General features: G+C 34.6%; 1 protein-coding gene across 1 annotated transcript in view; it reads right to left on the bottom strand.

The window, feature by feature from the left end:
• Positions 1 to 6,006: 6,006 nt before the first annotated feature.
• The window catches only part of LOC131065381 (adenylyl-sulfate kinase 3), a 45,190-nt gene continuing 29,091 nt past the window's right edge, over positions 6,007 to 22,105 (bottom strand). The window contains exons 2-7 of the mRNA XM_057999882.2: positions 10,202 to 10,339; positions 9,907 to 10,056; positions 9,592 to 9,710; positions 9,305 to 9,389; positions 7,109 to 7,155; positions 6,007 to 6,725 (exon numbers count right to left, since the gene is read on the bottom strand). Of these exons, the coding sequence (XP_057855865.2) occupies positions 6,627 to 6,725; positions 7,109 to 7,155; positions 9,305 to 9,389; positions 9,592 to 9,710; positions 9,907 to 10,056; positions 10,202 to 10,339 (638 nt within the window). The 3' untranslated portion in view covers positions 6,007 to 6,626. The remainder of the gene's footprint in view (positions 6,726 to 7,108; positions 7,156 to 9,304; positions 9,390 to 9,591; positions 9,711 to 9,906; positions 10,057 to 10,201; positions 10,340 to 22,105) is intronic.

The raw sequence follows: 22,105 nt of genomic DNA, 5'->3' as shown, positions 1-22,105 counted from the left end.
AAAATGACCAATCTTATTACATGCAAAATATTTAAAAGGTTCTTTTCCTTCATACTTACTTCCTACCGGTCCTTTCGGTACTCTTCTTGCAAATAGTGCTTCAAGTTGCTCAAACTCATCATCTTCTCTCTTCATATCTTCTAATTCTTTTTCATATATAGATTTTCAGTCTTTTTTACTGGTTGTAGACGTAGATGCATGAAAAGAAGGTTCAGTCTTCACATCTCCAGAAGGTCCAAATTCCTCAATCTCAAAAGCAAATAGTTTCCCAACCAAAGTATCTATGTTGACAGATGTATTAGCCATTGTTCTCAACTCATTAATAGTAGTAGCCTTCATTTTGTAAGTCGGTGGTAGGGCTCTCAGGACTTTAGAAACAATTTCATCTTCGCTCAAAGTTCCACCACAACATTGAATTCCCATAACAATCTCATTTACCCTTTCCATGAATGCAGTAATCATTTCATCTTCTTCCATCTTCAGGTTTTCATATCTCACCTGGTAACCATCAAGTTTAGCATTCTTTACTGTAGGGTCACCTTCATTAAGAGTCTAAAACTTATCCCATATAGCCTTTCCAGGTGATTTATTGGTTAATCCCATAATGTGTTGATTAGAAAGTGCACACAAGAGGGTTTCTCTTTCTCTACAATCATTCTCAAGCTCCTTGTCCAGGTTTGCCAGAGGAGGATCGCCAGATCCCGGATTAAAGGGTGTGACACCATTTTGTGTGATCTCCCAAATCTCCTTGCCAAGACATCTCAGATGAATCTCCATCCGAATCTTCCATACTGTATAGTTTGTTCCTTCAAGCCTCAATATATCCCTTCGAAAAATAGCTCCAGAAGAACTGGATGAACTTGAACTGTTAGTCACCATAGGATCTTCCTCAAGTGGTTAAGCTTTCTGCAGAGAGAACCAAAGCTCTGATACCAATTGTTAGACAGTTCAGATAACCAGAAGACAATTGAGAGGGGGGGGGTGAATCAGTTGTCACAGATTACCGGAAGCATTAGCAATTTAAAACAACAATACCGGAACCCAAAACAATAATACCGGAATAACAGTTAATCCAATTAAGCATAAACAATAATCACAGAATAAAAGTCATCCACACAATACCAAGATTTGTACATGGAAAACTCAGTAAAGGGAAAAACCACGGTGGGAAGCCTACCCACAGTTAGATAATACTTCTGCAGTAAGTATGTGAATTACAATGAAGGGGCCTGCACTTGCAGGAAGGCCAACAGCCTAGAGCACACTGCTCATCACAAAAGGAGTCTCACTGACTACATACAAATCCAGACTACAATCCAGAGAAGTGTTGAACTGCAAAAGATAGCATCTCTTATGCCTAAGTACAGTTCCAGTTAAGCTAAAAACTGGAGGACTAAATCCTCTTCTATAAACCCAATTCGATCTCCAATGATCGACCAACTCCTCTACCTGAATGATATTACATTATTCACACATTACATTCCTTGACCATGACCTCTTGCAATAACCATGATGATCTACAATGAGATCTTACATCTTATTTATACAAACCCTCGACCATAAACAATTAGGTCGGCCAACAAACAATAAACCAATTACATAATTACAAACTATGTCGTCCTTAGACCAAAACAAATAATATCCACACATAAGACATCCCGAAAATACAACAATAGGTCATATCCACATGTTACATCAATGTCGGTCCATAACCTAGATCAACTAGGACCAAGTATAGGCCCACACGCTTCAGTAATGATCTCCAAATGCCAAGTCTCGAACATGATCACCAACAACATCCTAAAACTCCATCAGAAGCTGCATTAACACCAATTATACAATGCATCAAAGATCTCCACCAAAAGCTCTACCGGAACCAAACACCAATCTTCATAGCAAGTAGGATAGCATCCAATCACCAGACCAAAACCAACTAACCAAATATGAGTATAAGCATGATGAACAAGTCAATTCCATCACCAAATTATATCGGAGTCAACTGGATCATGTCAGATCCAATTTAACCAAAAACCACTTAACCTACCGGGACCAGAAGGGTGCCGGTAAAGCATCCAATCAGCTAGTGTTGGCATTAATGACAAAACATCAATGCAACACATAATCAATTCCACCAAATGGCCAACACTTTTTTGGTGTGGTGGGGATTGGCTTTTTGAGGGCTATTGTTGATTCTTGTCTATTGGTTATGGGAGCCACTCTAAAACCCATTTTATTAGTTTGGGGAGCCTGTCAAAACCTTCATATGATGTTATTCAAAAGGTTTCGGGAGCCTTTTCAAAAGCTAGTTACCCAGGTTTCTCTTTCATGTTTTGTCTCTTTTTTTCTGGATCTTTGGCTATGGGAGCTTTGTCACAAGTTATGGGAGCCCTACAAAACCCATGTTTTAGATTGTGAGAACTTGGAAATACCCTTTGCTTTTGTACCTCTAAGGTCTCTTGTTTGATGGTTTTGATCTTGTGGGTGTTTCAGCCAGATCTTTGATGCTTATTTTTTTATGTTTGGGTGGTGGTTGGTTGTTGTTAGTCTTTGTTGTATTTTTTGCAGTATTCTATTTTTTGAGTTATAGATTCTTTTTAATTCCAAAGGGCTTCGAGTCCCTTCAAAACCCGCTATAAGGAGTTTAAGGTCCCCTTAAAACCTATTTGAACCTTAATAAAAAATATGATTGTATTTTTTATTTAATATCACTTGCTTGAATCTAACAATCTCTAAAAAAATATCAAACATGGGAGTAGATTTTGGAAAGCCAAATACTCTAAACCTCAAAGTAGATAAGTTTGATGATGATAGCTTTCAAATTTAGTGTTATAGTTTAATTTAATGTTCGATTAGGTTCAAGGTTAGTGTTTAATTTGTGTTAAGGTTTTATATGTGTATTAGTGCAATTTAGGTTTGGGTTTATAGTTAGGTTTCAATTTGGTTTAGTATTAGGGTTCAATTTTGTTTGGTGTTAGGGTTAAGGTTCAATTTAGTTTGAGATTTTTGATGGATTAGATTCTATTAGTTTAAAAATATGTAATGAAGACATAATAATTAAAAATGAGACCACTTGAATGGGGTTGTCATCTAATTAAAAAATCATTAAATGGGGTTAGTATAAGGCTGAACTTGAGGTTTAGGGTTAAGGTTCAATTTGGTTGAGTGTTAAGGTTAGGGTTTAATTTTTTTTAATGTGTAATTTGGTTTAGGGTTAAGGTTAGGGTTCAATTTAGTTTAATGTTAAATTTAATTTTCAAGGTTGATTATTTCTAAATCTTCAATAGGATTCTCTATGACCTAAAGATTTCGATTTAATTCAAGATTTAGGATTTAGGCTCAATTTGGTATCAATTAAGTTTGAATTTGATTTTAAATAAAATCCGGCTTTAGGTTCCATTTGGTTTAGTGCTATGATTCAATTTGGTATAGGATTAAGATTCAAAGTGGTTTTGCGTAAGGGTTCAATTTGGTTTGATTAGGATTAGGGTTGGGGTTGGGGTTGGTGTTAAATTTGATCTATTGTTTAGTTAGGTTTAGGTTTGGGGTTCAATTTAGTTTAGTGTTAGGTTTATGGTACATTTTGGTTCATGGTTAGGGTTAAAGTTTCATTAGGTTTAATATTTAAGTAAGATTAAGGTTAGAGTTCAATTGACAGTTATGGTTATAATTAAATTTGAATTTGTTTTAGGTTTAGGATTGAATTTGGTTTAGTGTTAGAGTTAAGTATCAGTTTAGTTTAGGATTTGGGTTCAACTTGGTTTAGGGTAATATTTCAAGGGACCTCTTGGTCTATTTTTCTTTCTATTTTATAGATTATAGTATGATTAAAAACATTAATTCAAAGAATTGTCACCTGATAAAATTTGAAAGAATTTTATAATAATCACATGGTAGTTTATGAATTGATATTTCGAAAGTTTCCACGATCCATTTTTTTATTTTTTATGATAGACTATATTATGTAAATGTGAAGATCAATAAATTTCACCGTTTTCATCACATAAATTTCACCGTTTTCATCACATGCCAAACCTTGATATTGAATTATTTTTATTGTTCATAGATATAGATATGTTTTCCCACTTTCTTTGCTAATAATATTGGTTCACTTTCTCATAAAACATTATATATAATAGGAAGAAATAAATCCTTTATAGAATTTTTCAAAATAATAATTTTATTACTATATTCATATTTACAGATATGAAAAATATTTTAAATATTATCTTGAATTATTTTTGGTAAATAAATTTTAAAAACATCATGGAATTGAAAGCTAAGGTTTATATTATTTTACTATTAGGGCTAAAGATCAATTTGGTTTAGGTTTAAGGTTTAATTTGGTCTAATCAAGTAATTTATTTGAAGTAATTAAATTATAGAAGTATTATGGAATTGAGAACTAAATGTGAAGGCAACAAATAGATATTTTTTTAAAATAACAATTTTGTTACTATATTGATATTTATAAATATGAAAAGATACTATTGACATAATTTTAATTTTTTTTTAGTAATTAAATTTTAGAAACATCATAGAATTGAAAATATAAAAAACATCTTTACTCATTCATTAATTTTATTACTATTTCATATTTATAAATATAAAAAAATGATTTAATCTTAATTTATTTTAAATAATTAAACTATAGAAATATCATGGTATTGAGAATTGAATGTAAAAGAAACAAATAGATATTTTCTAAATAACAATTTTGATACTATATTGATATTTATAAATATGAAAAAATAATTTTGACATAACCTAGTTTTTAAAATTCACATGTTGATAGTAACTTTCCAAATAAACCAATTTAATTTTTTGTTTAAAAGAATGAACAAAACAATTTAGGAGTATTAATGAATATTTTAGCATAATTTTACCCAAAAAAATTATGGTTTTTATCTTTTACTACTACAAAAAATTGTATTCCTTGTTGTCTAGATGCTAATATGTTTCTTGATTGAAAATTCCTAAAGTGATCATTATCCTTTGCATTTACAAAATTAACATTATCATCAATTATATCTACAAAATCAAGATTATTACCAATTACGTCTATAAAATCAGAATTATCATAAATATTTTGAATATGAATTTAGAAACTTACTTTAATTAAGTCAATTTTTAGGAAGGGTATCCTTATCATGACAATTTATTGTTTAATATTTTTTTTAAATATATTTTTTGCATCATTCTTATAGCTAATAACATTAAAGAAAATTAGAAATTTTTTTTTTCTGGTTTAAAAGCAAAAAAAACTTTACATTTGAAACTTAAAAAATTGACAATAATAAAAGAAATGTTTTTTTAATTTTTTTAACAAAAAACTTTACATTTTAAAATTATAAAACCTAATAATAATAAAATAAATGAATTTGTTTTTTTAATTGACAAATTTGTTGACATCCAAATACACATCAACTTAAATGACTTGTTTTTATTGGCGGAAGTTTTACATCCATCTATAAGTGTAATACGCTTCTCGACATAATTATACACATAACACCAATTGTATATCTAACCCTAATTTCCTGCCTACATAGCACATGGGATGTGACAACCTTAATCATATAATCTATTTTCCTATTATCTAAACATAATTTTACACCTAAAATAATATGTCACTATGCTCAATTGTGCTCGCAAGGAAATTCTCTACTCTTAAGGGTTGCTATCTCACAATACACGCACATAAAGAGAAGAGGTTTCTAGTTCATTAGTCTCTTGGTTTTGTTTTTGTTTTCTTTTTTATCCACAACATTTTAAGCTTGATTGGTTCATTGTTTAATACAACTGAAAAACATATATTCCACTTTCAAATGGCATGACCAACTTATTTGAACCAATGTTTAATGCAGATTTCACCTTTGCATCTGCCAAACTTCTGTATCCAGTAACATAGCATTATTTTGCTCTCATTCTTCAAGCCTCCGTGTAACCTTCTTGTGACTGCTCAAATAATTGTCATTGTCATTTTGCTATCAAACAAATAAACACAATATGTACCACACTTAAATGATAATACAGTGATTAATTTCATCGATAAGATCATGTCCTACCACATAAGAAACAGAAAATTGCCCTATAAAACATAAATAAGATGTCCTTTTTACCCAATACATGACATTCAGAATAGCTGGAAAGTGGACACAGTGCAATGGACATATTTAATGCCCAAGCCTCTTATAATATCCTCATATAACTACCACAAGGAAATAGGAAGCATGTTCTAATGGCATGCTTGCTATAGTTTGAAACTACCTATACGCTTTAAATAATCCTAGGACACGAACAACCTTACGACAGAATAATCTTTCATCCACCTATCATGATTGAAAACATAGCAGCTGGATAGCCTAAGAATTAATACTGACGTACACACCACTAGGCCATTTGAGATGTTGGCAATGAACACAATTGCATAATCACAAGAAAACAGAACAAACCACACTTTTCTAACACTTCAAATATCAAATATATTAGACAGTTATTCCCTGGCGTCTGTCTCATCTCTACCTTGGGTAGAAATTTTGGAAAATAAACATAACATACGGCCTTCCTGCATTATCATATTAAATGATTGCCACAAGAGCGAATAGGTGTAAGCATAGCAAGGTACGTTATTAGGCTTGTAGGAAACCTTTTTCTTCCAAATATGCAACAACCTTTTCTGCCATATCTTTTGGGGCAGGACACACTCCATTAATTGATTCCATCACAATCTGCAAGGCATAATTCCAAGAGATTATAAGCAAAAGATTGAAGATGAAGTTTACTAATATTTGAATTTTCAATTAACTATTCATGCATTTTAACTTTCTGCATCTATAAATAACAACAATGACTTCATGACTTCCAACTTCCTTACTAAAACAAAAACCATGGGCACGAGTGTGTTGTTATCCACCGAAGGAAACTTGTTAATCATATATAGCTACAGCTTTCAATACAAGCAAATGCCAGTGCTTTGGGTGAAAACACATATTGTCATTGAATATTTTACTACAGTTTTTCCTTTCAATGCAGGCATGATGGACAAACCAGAAAAGACAGGAAACTGGGACAAAAGGCAAATGATGGGAATTTTTCTAAAACGGATCTATACCTCACAATTTTCTGGTGGCTCATAAGGATCATCGATGCCAGTAAAGCCTGCAACCATAACCAAATATTTGCTAATAATAATAAGCTCAGGCAAATAAATGAAAAGGAAAAGAAAGAGTGCAATTATAAAAGATAAAACAAGCATTTTGGAATTTGTACAATCATTCGATCAAAGATTGAAGCAGATATTATCGATATACAAAGGTGGAATCTGTTTCACCAAAAAGTAAGACAGATATTGACTATCGCTATAAGACAATGTCATCTTTACTGTGAAATTCCCTTCATAATTGCTAATTTATGAATGTGAATGCACCTCCAGTTTTTTGAAGTGGAAATCATCCATCCATTAATCACAAAATGGAGTTTCTATTATGGCCATCATATATTCAAATTCCACTCCTAGAATTAATACAAAAATAATTCTCATCTTGCTGACACATCTAAATATGATGGTCTACGTCACCTTGTTGGAAGCGAACTCAAAAGACAGAAGGAAGCAAAAGTTTAAAAAGCATGGCTATGAATGAAAGAATTGCAATAAAGCCTCTATGGCTTTTAATTTACATTACAAGATGTACAAGCTGCTAGTTCCATTTCCAAAAGCAGCCAAGGCAATACAATGGAGACTAGTGAATAAGACTACAACACTATGCAAACTACATGAGTTGACTATTATACGAGATTCTCAGTGAAGGGCTTGCTAACTCATGTCCAGAAAAAGCTTGATATTGATTATCGACCCTCTGATTCCACAAAGGACAACTGTTCTAGAACACTAATGGCTGGCTGCTATGCCATAACCTACGTTGCCAGTTTGTGTTCAGGTTTGGGTTCGGCAGTCCATTGATTTTTATTCCAGGTTTGGTACAGCTGGGTTCAGTCATATAAATTGCATGATAGGTACAAATTAGAGAACACAACTGATAGTTCATTCTTCAGTGTTGACGATAAATCGAAATGGTTTATATCTTAGTAGCATTATTGGAATTGGGATTAACTTGGCAAACCAAAAGTATGTATAAATGGAATTCAATTACTTACTATTTAATCAAAAAAAGCTCTGGAAAAAATGCTGTTTTTCCCATCCAGCACAGCCAAAAACAATTTGTATATCTTGTAATAAAACCAGAGACCAAATTGAGGCCTTTGAAGCCATAGTTTTGCAGTGCATGCTATTTTTTCAAAAAAATTGCTGCTTTTAATAAAGCACCAAATTCTTCAAAAAAAGTACTTTAGGGTTAGTTAGGTTTAGTTTTTTTTATAAATACACTCTTTTTTGGAAATCTCTGAGTTAAACCAAAGTGTGACTTAGGCCTGCCCATTCAGCCCAGGTACATCTGAGATGTTCAGAAGCCAAATGGCCAGGCTCATGCTGAACCCTGGCCAAACCCAGGGCAGACTTAGAACCATTCAGATTTGTCTAGGAATGCAACTGAAAAGATAATAGATTTAAAATATTTATATGCATAATATTTCTCAATAATTTCTTAGTATGAAACAATGATTTCACATGAACTCTAGCTTTGATTACCGAACAAACCCCAAAAACAATTACATCTTTACGGTTAAAGTATACTCGAAGGTTAACATTTCTCAAGGTTGTAATGCCACAAATAGATAATTTGCTAAGACCAAAAGGGATATAGGGCAACAACAGTTAAGTCACTATTGGAGTGAGATTGTCTGCTTAAATGGAAACCAAACAGTTAGCAGCAGAATAACATTTTAGACATGTCAACCTAATTCCAGCGTGAAAGGTCTATGGCTCAGAATGTGTGCTATGAAATAATCATTTTCATGCATCTCTTTGATTGGATGAAGACAAGTTGAATGCTCAAGCACATTAGCAGCACGCTGATATGCCTTGCTCCATATTCTCCTGAGATGCAATAATACTTCATAGAAGTGCATCGAATTCAAGAAAATTGTTTGCTTTCAAGAGCATACATTACAAGTATAAGGTCTCTTCTGCTAGATTATGATCTTTTTCTGAAGGATATTCATATCACCAACTAGATACAAACTTCCACTGTTTTTGTGAATACACGCTTTTAGCATTTTGATAGCAACTGTTAGAATTTAGAACCAAAGAGAGAGAAAACAGTATCAACTAAAAAAGATTTTTTTATGAGACATGCTATAAACTCATCCTAAAACAAGACATAATAAACATTGCCGATGCTAATTAAATCACCTTTGATCTTGCCTGCACGTGCAAGCTTGTATAGACCTTTCACATCTCTCTCCTCGCAGATATGCAACGGAAAGTTCATAAAGATCTGTGAAGTAAGGAAAGAATGAGACATGCATACATGCATTAATGCTTTATTCCGCTTGATTTCCATCAGTTTCTAAATAACATTAATTTGCATATAAATTGCACAACATAGACTTAACGAGAATGTAGTTATGTATGAATGTTTGTATTTCTAAGAAAGTTTTTACATGTTGCTGTGTTAAATAGAGAGAGACAAGTATAACCTCAATAAATTCTCCAGCAGGCAAAAGAGCACGGCATGTATCTCGATCCTTCCGGTAAGGAGATATAAAGCTGGCAATACATATGATACCAGCATCGACAAAGAGCTTTGCCACCTCACCTATAGATAAAAATCACTAGAATATGACATTTTGACACAACAGATAGCTAAGCACTACCAAAGATGTCAAGTCATAAGATAGTTTATTTGTGTGACATTATCTGCATTTTGATTTAAGCTATCTTCAAAAATATTTGCTGTGCCCAGATTTCTTTAAATGGAAAAAAAAAAATTACTAAATTTTACATGATCTTACCAATACGACGAATGTTCTCTGCACGGTCTTCTGCACTAAATCCAAGATTTGTGTTTAATCCATGTCTTACATTATCACCGTCAAGGAGGTAACTGAGCTTTCCTCTGGAGTGCAGAATTTGACTCACCGCACAGGCCAGACTACTCTTCCCTACATTATTTCCATTGTATTTTGAATCAAATATAGAAACAAAAAGCATTGCACTATCCATAAATAAATGAAATAGGAAAAAAAACATGTTTTAGAAGGTGAATTATCTATACAAAACCATGAAAATCCTATTGTAGGAGCAAACCTGAGCCACTAAGACCAGTAATCCAAATGACGCAGCTCTTTTGCCCAAGCAGTTTTTGCCTACTTTCTTTGTTCACTGGGCATTCTTGCCATACAATATTTGTTGCTTTTCCCACAGTTCCAGGGGAACAAGTTGCACCTGCATGATGAGAACAACGTTAGAGATGTGCATGTCATACCAGCCTCCTGGGGAGTGTTGGCATGCATAATGTTTATTGTTTGATTTATTAGATTCCTGACCAAGTGAAGGTATCCATGATTAATTACATCAAAAAGTCAGTTCAAGTTAGGATACAATACAAGATAAAAGATGATGAATGAACCAGATCTAATGTAATTGTATAGTCGTGGATCAATGACATGACTTAAGGAATCTTCTCTCCAAAATCAGTTATATGCCTAGAATCATCTTCCTCTCGATATAGAGGAATAAAACCCATATGTGGGAGGTGTATTTTTGTTAGGAAAGGTGTCTCAACCTTGCTCCTAATGTTAATTATGTGAAGAATGCAGTTTTCAGACTATGAGGCACAAAAACTCAATTTCTAGGATATAGACTTTGTTTATGGAAAAATTAAAAATTATAAGTTGTTCGCCATTGGTATCTTTACGTAACATGGGAGAGCCAACTTAGGGTACAGTCTGTCCTTATGCTTTTCTCTTTCGGGGATCATTGTTTTGATTCAAGTTTTTGTGTTTTAACTTTAAGCTATCTAGTTTTAGGAATAAATTTTTTGAGTCCAGATTCTGCTTACCATGGTCTGAAAATTAACATGGCATCAAAGTAGTAATCTGAAATCTTCCAAGGTTTTCATGGAGCCATTGCAATGGAGCTCATCATAAAGAAGAGGATCTAGAGATGCAATGGAGCCATGTGTTGAATTACAACGATCATCATAAAGGAGAGGATCTAACACCTGTCAAAAAATGGACAGCCATGAGCCTAAAGGGAAATGTTGCAGCTATCAAGGATTAGTCACCTACACATGGAACTTAGTCACCACTCTAAACTGCTCTTCAACCTCATCGCTTCTTCAACCACCTCAAATCTCTGTGGCCAACCAGACACACACATGACACTTTGTCTTCTTGCAACTATAGATTACAAAAAAACTACTAAATCAAATGTGAACTTGCATTTTTGCCATATATATAGCACTTGCCACTACAGCCAACATTAAATGCCCTTATTATATTTTGTTCATATGGTTGTATCTAACTATGTCTAGATTGTTCGTTGGCTTTTGGATAGTTATAGGTATAGTTTGAAGACTAGCCGAGTACTTTGCAGGACCTTTCAAACTTGCTAGTATTTTTCTTGGCCGTGCCAGTTTACTAGGCTTGTGAACCGATTCTTGCCAAGTATTGGGTAGGACTTGCCCAATCTCAAGCTTGGGTTCCCAAGTCCTAATCTTGGACTCCTGAACTATGCCATAACACCCAGCCACGATTTTTAAGTGGAAAATGATTTTTTTTTTCATTTTTTGCTCTTATTCACCCATTTCACATTAGCAAAACATCAGCCTAGCAGGAAGACAATTTGAGAAGAGAATTTTTAAGAATTCAGAAATTATTAAAAAACTAAATATTATTTTCTTTTTTTTTTGTCTTCTTGATTTGGAAATTAAAAAAAAAATTGAAAAATTAGGGGAAATGCTACCAAAAAAATTTCCATTTCCTCTCGCCCCCCTTATTTCCTAACATTTTTAGCTCCTATTTGCATTCTATTTTTTTAAGATAAATGCTTATTATTTTGCATGCTGCTGATTTTTTGCAAAGCCCTACTAATTTTTTTCCATGTAAAACAACAATGTCAATTTCAACACAAGTGAGTGGTAAAAAAGATCTTACATGGAAATATGGGACACTAGAAGCTATCAAGGGCCAAGTCACTTGTAATAAATCAAGCAGTCTATGACAAGTGAAATTAATAGATTAAACTACCACCTTGCTAAAATACCTCGACAAAATGTGAAGGCATGCCCTAAGGTGTTTGAAGAGGTTACAAGAGAGATGAATGTCCTACTTTTTGAGTACAAAATGAAAAAAGAGGAAAAGAAAAAGAAAAAGGAAGCAATAGTAGCAATGATGAATCAAAATGTATCTACAGATTACTTTGTTATCCCAACTCCAAGCATTCATCATCCACATTCCTCTATTGGTGAGAGTCCCAAGGGTTCTATTTCTACTTCTAGCCATATTCCTTCACCATCACCAAATTTCTTTATTCCATGCAATGTTCCAAGAGCACAACCCTCACTTGAAGGTACCACTTGGAATATCAAAAAACAGTATGAAGCTAGGATGGTAGCAACAAACTTTTGGTACTATCATAATATACCCTTCAATGTGGCAAAATCCCATATTAGGAAGGTTTGGTGAATATAATAATAGTTGTTGGTAAGAGGTTTAAACAACTAAAGAGTTGAGTAAGTCATTGCTAGAGGAAGTCATAAAAAATACACAGCTTGTGATTGATGATCAAAAGGAAGTACGGCAGAAAAAGGCTGTGGCATCTTATCAGATGGATAGACAGATCAATAGAATGGGACACTCCTTAACTTTTTAGTGGCCTCTAAGCAGTACACTGGGATAGCAGATGATGAGGCCATGTATGCAAAATATGGAAGCACAAACCAGGTGAACTATTTGAAAGAGGATTGGTCGAGACGGCTTTAGAAACTATCAAGCCAATGGTGTTCTTGAAGTCTATGATTGTCTCACATGAAGTAAAAAATGTTGTAAATTTGTACAATCTATTGGACAGGGTGATACAAGAGATTGGAATTGAGAACATTATCCAACTTATCACAGACAATGCAGCAATACATGTAGCCATAGGGAGACTCATTACGAAGAGGCATCCTACCATTTCTTGGACTCATTGTGCTACACATTGCTTGGATTTGTTGTTAGAGGGCATAAGGAAGATTGGATGGGTCAAAAGTGTGGTTGAAGATGCTAAACAAGTTACCAATTTTATTTATAACTTGAGTTACCGGGTTCGGCCCCCTAGACCCCTGGTATTGGTCCGGTACGGTCTTGGTTCGGGGTTCGAGTCCGGTTCGCCTGTGGTTCGGACAGGGTTCGTGGTTCACAAGCCTGGTTCAAGCCAAGGCAAACCCAAGAGGACCCAGGGTCGAACCCAAGAGGACCCAAGTCAAACCCAAGGGTCTGACAGCCCAAAAATGGATTTTTTTTTGCAATTTTTTTTTTTTTTGTAATTCCACCACATAAAAAATTAAAATGACCCTATTTCTCAAGCCACACACCTATGCATCGTACAACCAAGAGAGAAGCACAAGTCTGTACGAAAAAACAAGTCAGAAAACACAATTCCCGTACGGGAGAATGCACCTTGATCAAAATTTTGACTTCTTTGGCCTTGTTCCTGACGTCTTAAAAAAGCAGAAAATTGATGCACGCCATGGAGTTCCGTGTGGGTTTGAAGGTTGTAATTTGGTGTTGGCGGCGGGGGCGCTGCCCCTCGACCCCGCCTTGTACCGCGACAGGGAGAGTGCCCTGGGCGCTGCCCCAGGACCCTGCGAGGGGCGCTGCCCCTCAACCCCGCAAGGGGCGCTGCCCCCAGACCCCCGCAAGGGGTGCTGCCCCTTGACCCCAATGGGGGCGTTGCCCCAAACCCCCATTAGAGAATCCATTTGATGATCAAACTTTAAATTGTTGAAAGTTGAAACAATGATACTTGAATATTTTATCATTTTGATATTGAACTTGATGTATATGATGCTGTTATGGGATGATCATGATGCTATGATTACAAGTTTATGTTGGTTTTGTTGTTTATATGATGCTCTGTGACATGCTAATCTTAATTCATGCTTATAGGCTGCATATATATATATATATTTTACATGTTTTTGTACTAACGAACCCAAACCCCTTTTCAAAATTTTGCCGTACCGGCGTACCGGATTCTTCGAACCCGAACCGGTGCCCGAACCTGAACCGGTAACTTAGTTTATAACCATACTTGGGTCCTTTCTTTGATGAGAAAACACACAAATGGCAAGAAGCTTGTGCAACCAAAAGTGACACAGTTTGCTAGCCACTTCCTTACTTTGCAAAGCATTCTTTCCATAGTTCCTGATCTCAAGCAAATGTTTGGGTTTAATGCTTTGTTAGAGTTTCCATTTTCCAAAAAAGTTTAAGGGGAGAAGACTGCAGAAACAATTTTTGATGACTTAATCATGAAAAAATGTAGAGGAGCTAATCAAGGTAAGTAACAAATACAAGCATAAACTTTATAGGTAATTATCTACTTGTCTTTTTAGGGGTTAATTTTGTAATAATTTCAATTTTGATTTCAATTTTAGGTGATAGAACTTTTGGTTAGGGTTCTTCCTATGGTGGATGGAGACAACATGCTAATGAGTTTCCTTTATGAGGTCATGGATAAGGCCAAAGAGCTCATTTTGCATTACTATGGTAGAAACAAAGAAAAATATGAAAACAATTGGTGTATCATTGATTGCAGATGTACAAACCAGTTCCACTAGCTGATACATGCCTTGGCCTTCTATCTAAACCCAAAGTTCTACTTCTTTGATACATGTAAGGTTGATCAGGAGGTCATGGCAGGTGTTCTTATTTATGAATTTGGCAATATCAACTCTCTAGAAACATCCATTTTACATAACAATTAACTTGCTATATCTCATCTATCTATTTAAGGTCTACAAGGGTGCAACAAGGATACTCTTTTCTTCAGCTCAAGCAATTTAAAGGAGAGAAAAACAACCAAGTAAAAAAATATATATTTTTATTTTGTAGCTCAAAACTACCACTAAACATTAGAAACTTGATTCTTATATTATTTAAATATTTTTTTGTAGATTTATGGTGGGAGAATTTTGATGTTGACATGTCAAATCTTCAAAGGATGGCTTTGTCCTAGCCACGCAATGCTTCTAGGTGTGAACATAATTGGAGTCTATTTGATACCATTCACATGAAGAAAAGAAATAGGTTGACCCAAGAGTGCCTCAATGATCTTGTCTTTGTATGTTATAACATTTGCCTTTGAATTAGAAAGGTGGGAGAGCATTTCACATGATTCCATCAACTTGGATGAGATTGATTCTTATGGTGAAGGGATTATCGATGAACAAGATGATGTCCCCTCCTTACTCATGAAGATCTTGAAAAATTGGAGAGGGGCAACAGAATTGGATATAATAGAGGAAAACGAAGACATTTTTGAAGAAACAATCTATCATCATTTTGATATTGACTTACCCTCTAGTTTGAGGCTTGAAAAAAAAAGTTTCATTAGGAGGGGAAAGAGGACGATGTCAATTGTATTTGGGTTGTTTTTTCATTTTGACATATCATCATATGTAAACAATTTTAAATTACAATGTTGTCATACATTTGAAAATACGAAATTTCAAATTTTGAGAATTTGAGGATAATGTGACATGTAATGTTTGAATTATGACATATTGATAGTCAAATTAGACTTTTATTTTCTCCAAATGCATTAATTTCTTTTTTGTGTGTAATTATAAGGTTTTGGATTTTTGTTGAGCCTGTGCTAAGTCTAAAGTCTGAAACAAAATTTTGGGCTATTGAGTCCAAGTCTTCAAATTATGGTTATGGGAGTTGGTTAATAGATGATTGTGTTCTCATGGCAACCGTTGGGTTTTTTAAATAACCTTTGCCTAGTCAAGGAAAGCAGTCCTATCCCTGTTGACTATTTGGTCTACTTTTGTAATAATGTTATGTGCAAATAAAAATATAATTTTACTTCTCTATCTAGTATGCTTTGTTATTTTTGTTATTAATTCAAGTATTAGTTTTATTAGATAGAAGAGAAACATTTGGTATTGTTGCCTTAAAAGAAGTTGTGTCTGATTTGAAATATTTGTGCCCTTGTACTGTAATAATCACTCCTAATTTTTTTATTTTTCCCAATATAAAACATCAACATGAACTTGCCAACATTGAGTATAGTTGTCATTAACTACTATATAAGTTTACAATGCTGATACAAAGTATGGGTAACAACGAAGACACATGCAACATTCAATCAACGCCAACTAAAAGGGATGAACACCGAGACCAACTATTAAATACCTTGTAGGAAATGATGGTAATATGCTGGTATAGGCTTTGAAGTAGATTTCTGCTGATAACAATTTACTGTACAGGTCTGTTACTTATTGCAGTTCTGGAAATGCACCAACCAGCCTGGAAAGCGTTCATAATCACTCCAAATACAAGCCAGGGCATTGACAGCACCTGTGAGCACTCCTACAAGCCCTCCAAACACATCATCACTCCAATAAAGAGTTTAAAAGTCTGAGAAAAGGCAACAGCAGTTCATACAATAGGCATATGGGACTGTTCAGTCATTTTAAGGTTCCTAAAAACCACAGTTGGAATACTCGGCAAGTACTCACCAAGTTGGTGACTAGTCACCCGTTTTTGGCCGCCGCAAGCAACTCGCGAGTTTACTCGTGACTTGTTGCTCTGACAAAAATTCGCAAAAAAAGGGTGAAAACTCGCCATTAAACTTGCGAAAACTCTCTGAAAACTCGTGGATGTGGTCAATGCCAGGTTGTACACGATTTTACATGCGATTTTGACATGGCAAACACGCATTTTCGAAGCTTTTTTTCCAGTCAAACCCTATGCCAACCCAAATGATGTCACAGTGAATTGTTCGAAGGCATTTGAAGGCGACTGGGGGAGTTTGAAGGCGTTCAAACAGGCTACCAGCATTAGGAATTTTTCAAAAATCATTCTATTTTTTTTGCATTTTTCCTCTACTCCGCATTTTTTTTCATCACAAGTATACACTAATACAAATGTCTGAAATTTATTTTTTAATTTCTATATTGTTTTGTAAAGTTGAAATTTCAGACCTTTTTTTCATCGCACGTATGCAAAATAAGGTTAAAAATTATATGAACTTAAAAAAACAAGTTATATAGTTTTATATTGTTTTACATAACTTTCATATGCATAATATAAAATTTCAGATATTTTTCAGAAATTTATATAAACTTTAACCTTATTTCATATATATAAACTTATATTCATATTCATATTGTTTATATAAATAAAACATTTTTGCATATAGATAAACTTATAAAGTTAAAAATATATAAATGTCTGAAATTATATTTTGTGCATATGTATTGACCAATCAAATTTAATATAAAATACTTCATCGTTTTTAGACTCATTTGATACATTTTGTAATTAGATTTTGCAAAAAAAAAGCTATGTTACATGGGGCATGTCCCCTGCCCCAGAACATGACATCTCGTCCCCTATCATTTCAAGGATGGTGGGACACCAAGGGGACATCCCCTTGCCATCCCCACTTGACCAAAAATCACAGGAATCACTAAGAAATGTCCCCGTCCATTTGGGGATGCTTCAATGTCCTCGAGACAGAAAGGGGGCGTCTCCCCATCCCCAAAATGGCTAGTCATCCCTTGTGGCTGGGAATGATTCCAAGCTTACAAAAACAAAAACAAAACAGTTTTTTTTTTTTTTTTTTTCTTTTATTGGTCTGGGGGGGTGCACAAGGACTTCTAAACCACAGAGGAACCCTAAAATGACATAAAAAGTTAAAACCAAACAAAACACTAACCCAACAACTAGGACTGATCGAGCTACCATCGGATGATCCACTCCTACTAGAGGGTGATAGTGACTCAGATGGTTCTAAGTCTTTGCATATTGATGGCTCGAATGAGGCTTAGTTTCATTGACTGTTGTATTTTGATGTTAGACTTTTGGATATTGATAGACCATGGTTTGATGTTTGAGACTACTGTTATAATGCTTTATTGAAATTTATTATGCTGTTATACTATTACTCTCAAGATTTATTTACAAATGATATTGTTGTTATCAGTTATTGACATATCCCTTTCCCTCTCTCTCTTTATAATATATTAATATATTTTAAAAAATTCATATATATATATATAATTTGTATACTGTTGTTCCCTACCGTCCCCTAAAAATGGCCCTCTAGGGGACATCTTGGAAACACGTCCCCTGCCGTCCCCCCGTCCCCATCCCCAAACCGCCATGGAACATACAAAAAAAGTATTTTTATAAGATATTTTAGTACTTTTTAAGTTGCCAAGTTTTAGTTGAGTTTTTGTCGAGTTTTTGCGAAGTCAAAAAATTTGGGCTTGCCAAGTACTCTCAGAGTCCGAGTATTCCAACTAGGCTGAAAACACATCCAAACACCTGTTAATAGATAATAAGCACCTCATAAGGGTGATCATCAACCTTAAGTATACTCAGCACCACTAAACAGCTCCAAAATACAAGGAATGCACCAACTTATAGGTCTGTTAGAAGTTTCCAGTCATACCCATCACCAACATGGTAGTAGAAGCTGAGTCTAAACTGTTATAGATGATGTTGCAGATCTGCTGTACTGAAAATTGCAGGTCCTGGCTGCTAGGAAAGTCATTAAACACTCCTTCCAACCAGCATAGAATGCCTCCCGATGATAGCAAATAGCAACATACACTTCGAACACTTCAAACACCTTCAAAAACTCAAGAAATAAGAAGTATACAGGTCTGCTACTAATTCTCTGTCATACCCAGCACTGACAGGGCTGCTGGAACAGGGGCCGCCAGCACATAAAAATCCAAATCTCTCCACACACTCACTTGTTCAGCCTGAAAATGATTGCAAATGATGCCTAAGAGTTAGGCACCACACATATGGCTGAAGTTGCCTTCAAACCCTAGGCATTACAGCTTAGAGGTCTCATGCCAAGCATCTAGAAGACTCTACAAATGATATGGCCTCTAATAAAAAAATTCAAACAAGCTGCAATCAATCTCAATTCCACCTTGAATAAATCACCCTGAAAAGACGAACACAACCAAATCAGTCTAACAATTTTGAAGCTCAATCACAAGTTTTTCATGCAAAAAAGAGTGGTTGGCAAGCACCAAACCCCAAACTGTACGGCTATGTAAGAACCCAACTTGGCTCTCCTCTGCTGACTGTTTCTTTTGAATGCAATAGATTTGAATTTGTTTTGGTTTTTGAATGTTTATAGATTTTTTTGTGTTTTTTGGTAATAATGAGCAATGATACAATATTGAAATAAACTCCTATGCTTAAAATGATACTGAAACAATAATATTACTGCTGGAATTAATTTACGAGACTATCAAGGGAATGTTGTTCTGTTTTATGGCCAATATGCCTGGGAAACAAATTTATTACAATGTAAGATAAAAAACCTGATTTTTGCTGTCCCAGTAGTTGAAAAATCTGCAAACTGCAAATTTTAATTTTTTTGAAAAAATTACTGTTCACACGGTACTGTAGCAGTCCGTACGGCGGCACTATTCACACGGTACTGTAGCAATCCGTACCGTACTTGTTAATCACCAAAATTTCTTCAATAAATCTGCAATAATTTCTCGTGAATTTATTCTTCAATTCTGCGCAATTAGATGCAAATAAGACCTCTGAATGAAGTCTTCCTGAAACCAAATATCACTGAATATTTCATCAGCTCAGAGGGTGAACATTGAAGCAACTACGTCCTCCAATGGTGGCTGAAAACCCTAGTCTCCAGAGCAAACCCTTTCAATTTCACAATGTCAAAATAAATTAGCCATCCTCTTCTTTCCAAACTCAACGCTATATATCCTTTTTTGCAAGTCATACCCTAATCCTCTTAATTACAATTTTGCTTGTAATTTCATTTAATTTCACTTTGGGTGTCAAAACGATTTTAATCATTAAATGGGCATTTAATTTTAATATTTCAATAGTCTGGCTTAGATAATTTAATTAAAAACATGGCCCCGTCTAATGATGAGTTGACCCTCAAGTTAAGTGATTATAATATAAAGTCACTTTATAATTTTATTATTAAATCACTTAATAATAAATGCTAAGTCATTCAAACCTGTCTAACTCCACGAATATTTTGAATTTAGCTATGCCGTCTGAAACTGAAGCTCACTAGTTGACCACCCATATGACCATGATGTCTGCTAAAAATAGCTGGGGTCCATCTCCAACTGCTAAAAATAGCCTGGCCAAGCCAAACTCAAAGCAAAACTCGTCATAAACAAACTCTGGCAACCCAGAAGTGTACTCTGCTCTGTCACCGGAAGATCTCCACGCCAAGGTGACCCTCTATCCAATCCTACTAGCCTACGAGGATTTTTGATAGGCTAATCACAAGCTAGAGTGATGTCTCTAGCTAGAAGGGGACATCACAGGCTAGCAAAAGGAAAATCCAAATCACCTTGAATATCTTCAACAATCACTGCAAGTGTCAAACATGAAAACCAAAAACACTTGCAACTCAGAAAAATGCAAAAATCTTCATTTTTGAACCCCCAAAATTGTAAATTCTATGAATAGCAATGCTGATTCCTGTATAGAACCACTCCAACCAGTAAGGAATTGTCTTTTAAATCCGAAACTCGCAATCAGATGAGGATTTTCGCCCCCAAACAATCCTTGGAAGAACTTGTAGGTTCAATCCAACAACATAACAGTATGTGTAATCTTCAGCATATGAAAAATGAGAGCCCAAACATCTTTTTATAGCTTTGGAGAGAAAATTAGTCAATTTGAAATTAAAATAATACATTTCCCACCAAAAGGACATTTTGAAATATTAAAATGACTTAAGGAATCCATTTTAGGGGGACATAAAGTGTCTTATTAAAAATATAACACTTAAGTGAAGTAATATAACATCAAACATTATAACTTAAGTGTATTCATATAGTCCCATCCAAGTCGTTGAAAGCATTGTTGAGGCATTGGAAATCAAATTGAGCACACCAAGATGAAATTGAGGTAGTCGGATGAAGATTGGTGCCAACCAGAGACATGCTCTCCAAGAACTTTTGAGAACACCCTAGGAGTCTAAAAATGCTTCTAAAAGCATCACTGAAATCCATAATGCCATCTGAGCTCAAAGCCATCAACAAAAACCAAAGAAGACTGAATTAGTGCACTCCAAAAAGTTTAGAGTTCTCCCCAACCCACCTAGAAGCTTATGGGAAAACATGGAAACAGGCCAAAAGCTCACTAAAAAATATCACATAAAATCGGGACATTACATAGACCCTATTAAAGGCAAGAAGAGACAATATATGGTCAAGATAAACAGATTAGACGATCTTGTAGAACAAAGAGAATGGAAGAAACGATGAGAAGAAACTAAGGAAACCATAGCCATACAAATCCAAAGTTAGAGCCCATCTCAAGAACGGAGTTGATGTTGGAGTGTAAATTGAATTTGATGCCATAGTAAGGAAAACAAAAATATTTCCACTACACAGAAGCATACAAGGGGAGAGTGAGAGGAGATAGCAAGGAACTTACTACACCTAACAAAGCATGAGTCGATCTTTTGGACCAAGTAGAAACTGAAATATCAGTACAACCACCATTATACGAGGAAGAATGGGAGATAGAATCTAAAGATTCATTAATAGAAGCATATGAGAGTAACATTTGACACATTTAAGAATTAGTGATTGAAGGAACTGTAACATCCCATTATTTTGGGATTATTTAAAATAATGCAATAATAGTTATTTTCCTTAATTAATTGAATTTTAGATAAATTAAATATTTAATGATGATTATGTGGATAATGATGATTACATGATAGTGAGTATTATGATTTGAATTTAATCAGATGTTAGTGTATCATGATGTTAGATGATTACATATACTATTTCTGATTTCATTTTACATCATGATTAAGCTACTGATGGTAAGTGTGACAGGATACAGAACGAAAGAGAATTTGTGTAGGTATGCTCAAGGACGAGAGTATGACTGAGGTAGGAATACCTAGCAACAGGTAAAATATGGTCAGGAAGGGACACTCATGTGCACCACATAGGTCATA

Source organism: Cryptomeria japonica, chromosome 1 (genome assembly GCF_030272615.1).
Source record: "Cryptomeria japonica chromosome 1, Sugi_1.0, whole genome shotgun sequence".
Taxonomy (NCBI): Eukaryota; Viridiplantae; Streptophyta; class Pinopsida; order Cupressales; family Cupressaceae; genus Cryptomeria; species Cryptomeria japonica.
This window is presented reverse-complemented; position numbering and strand designations above follow the sequence as displayed.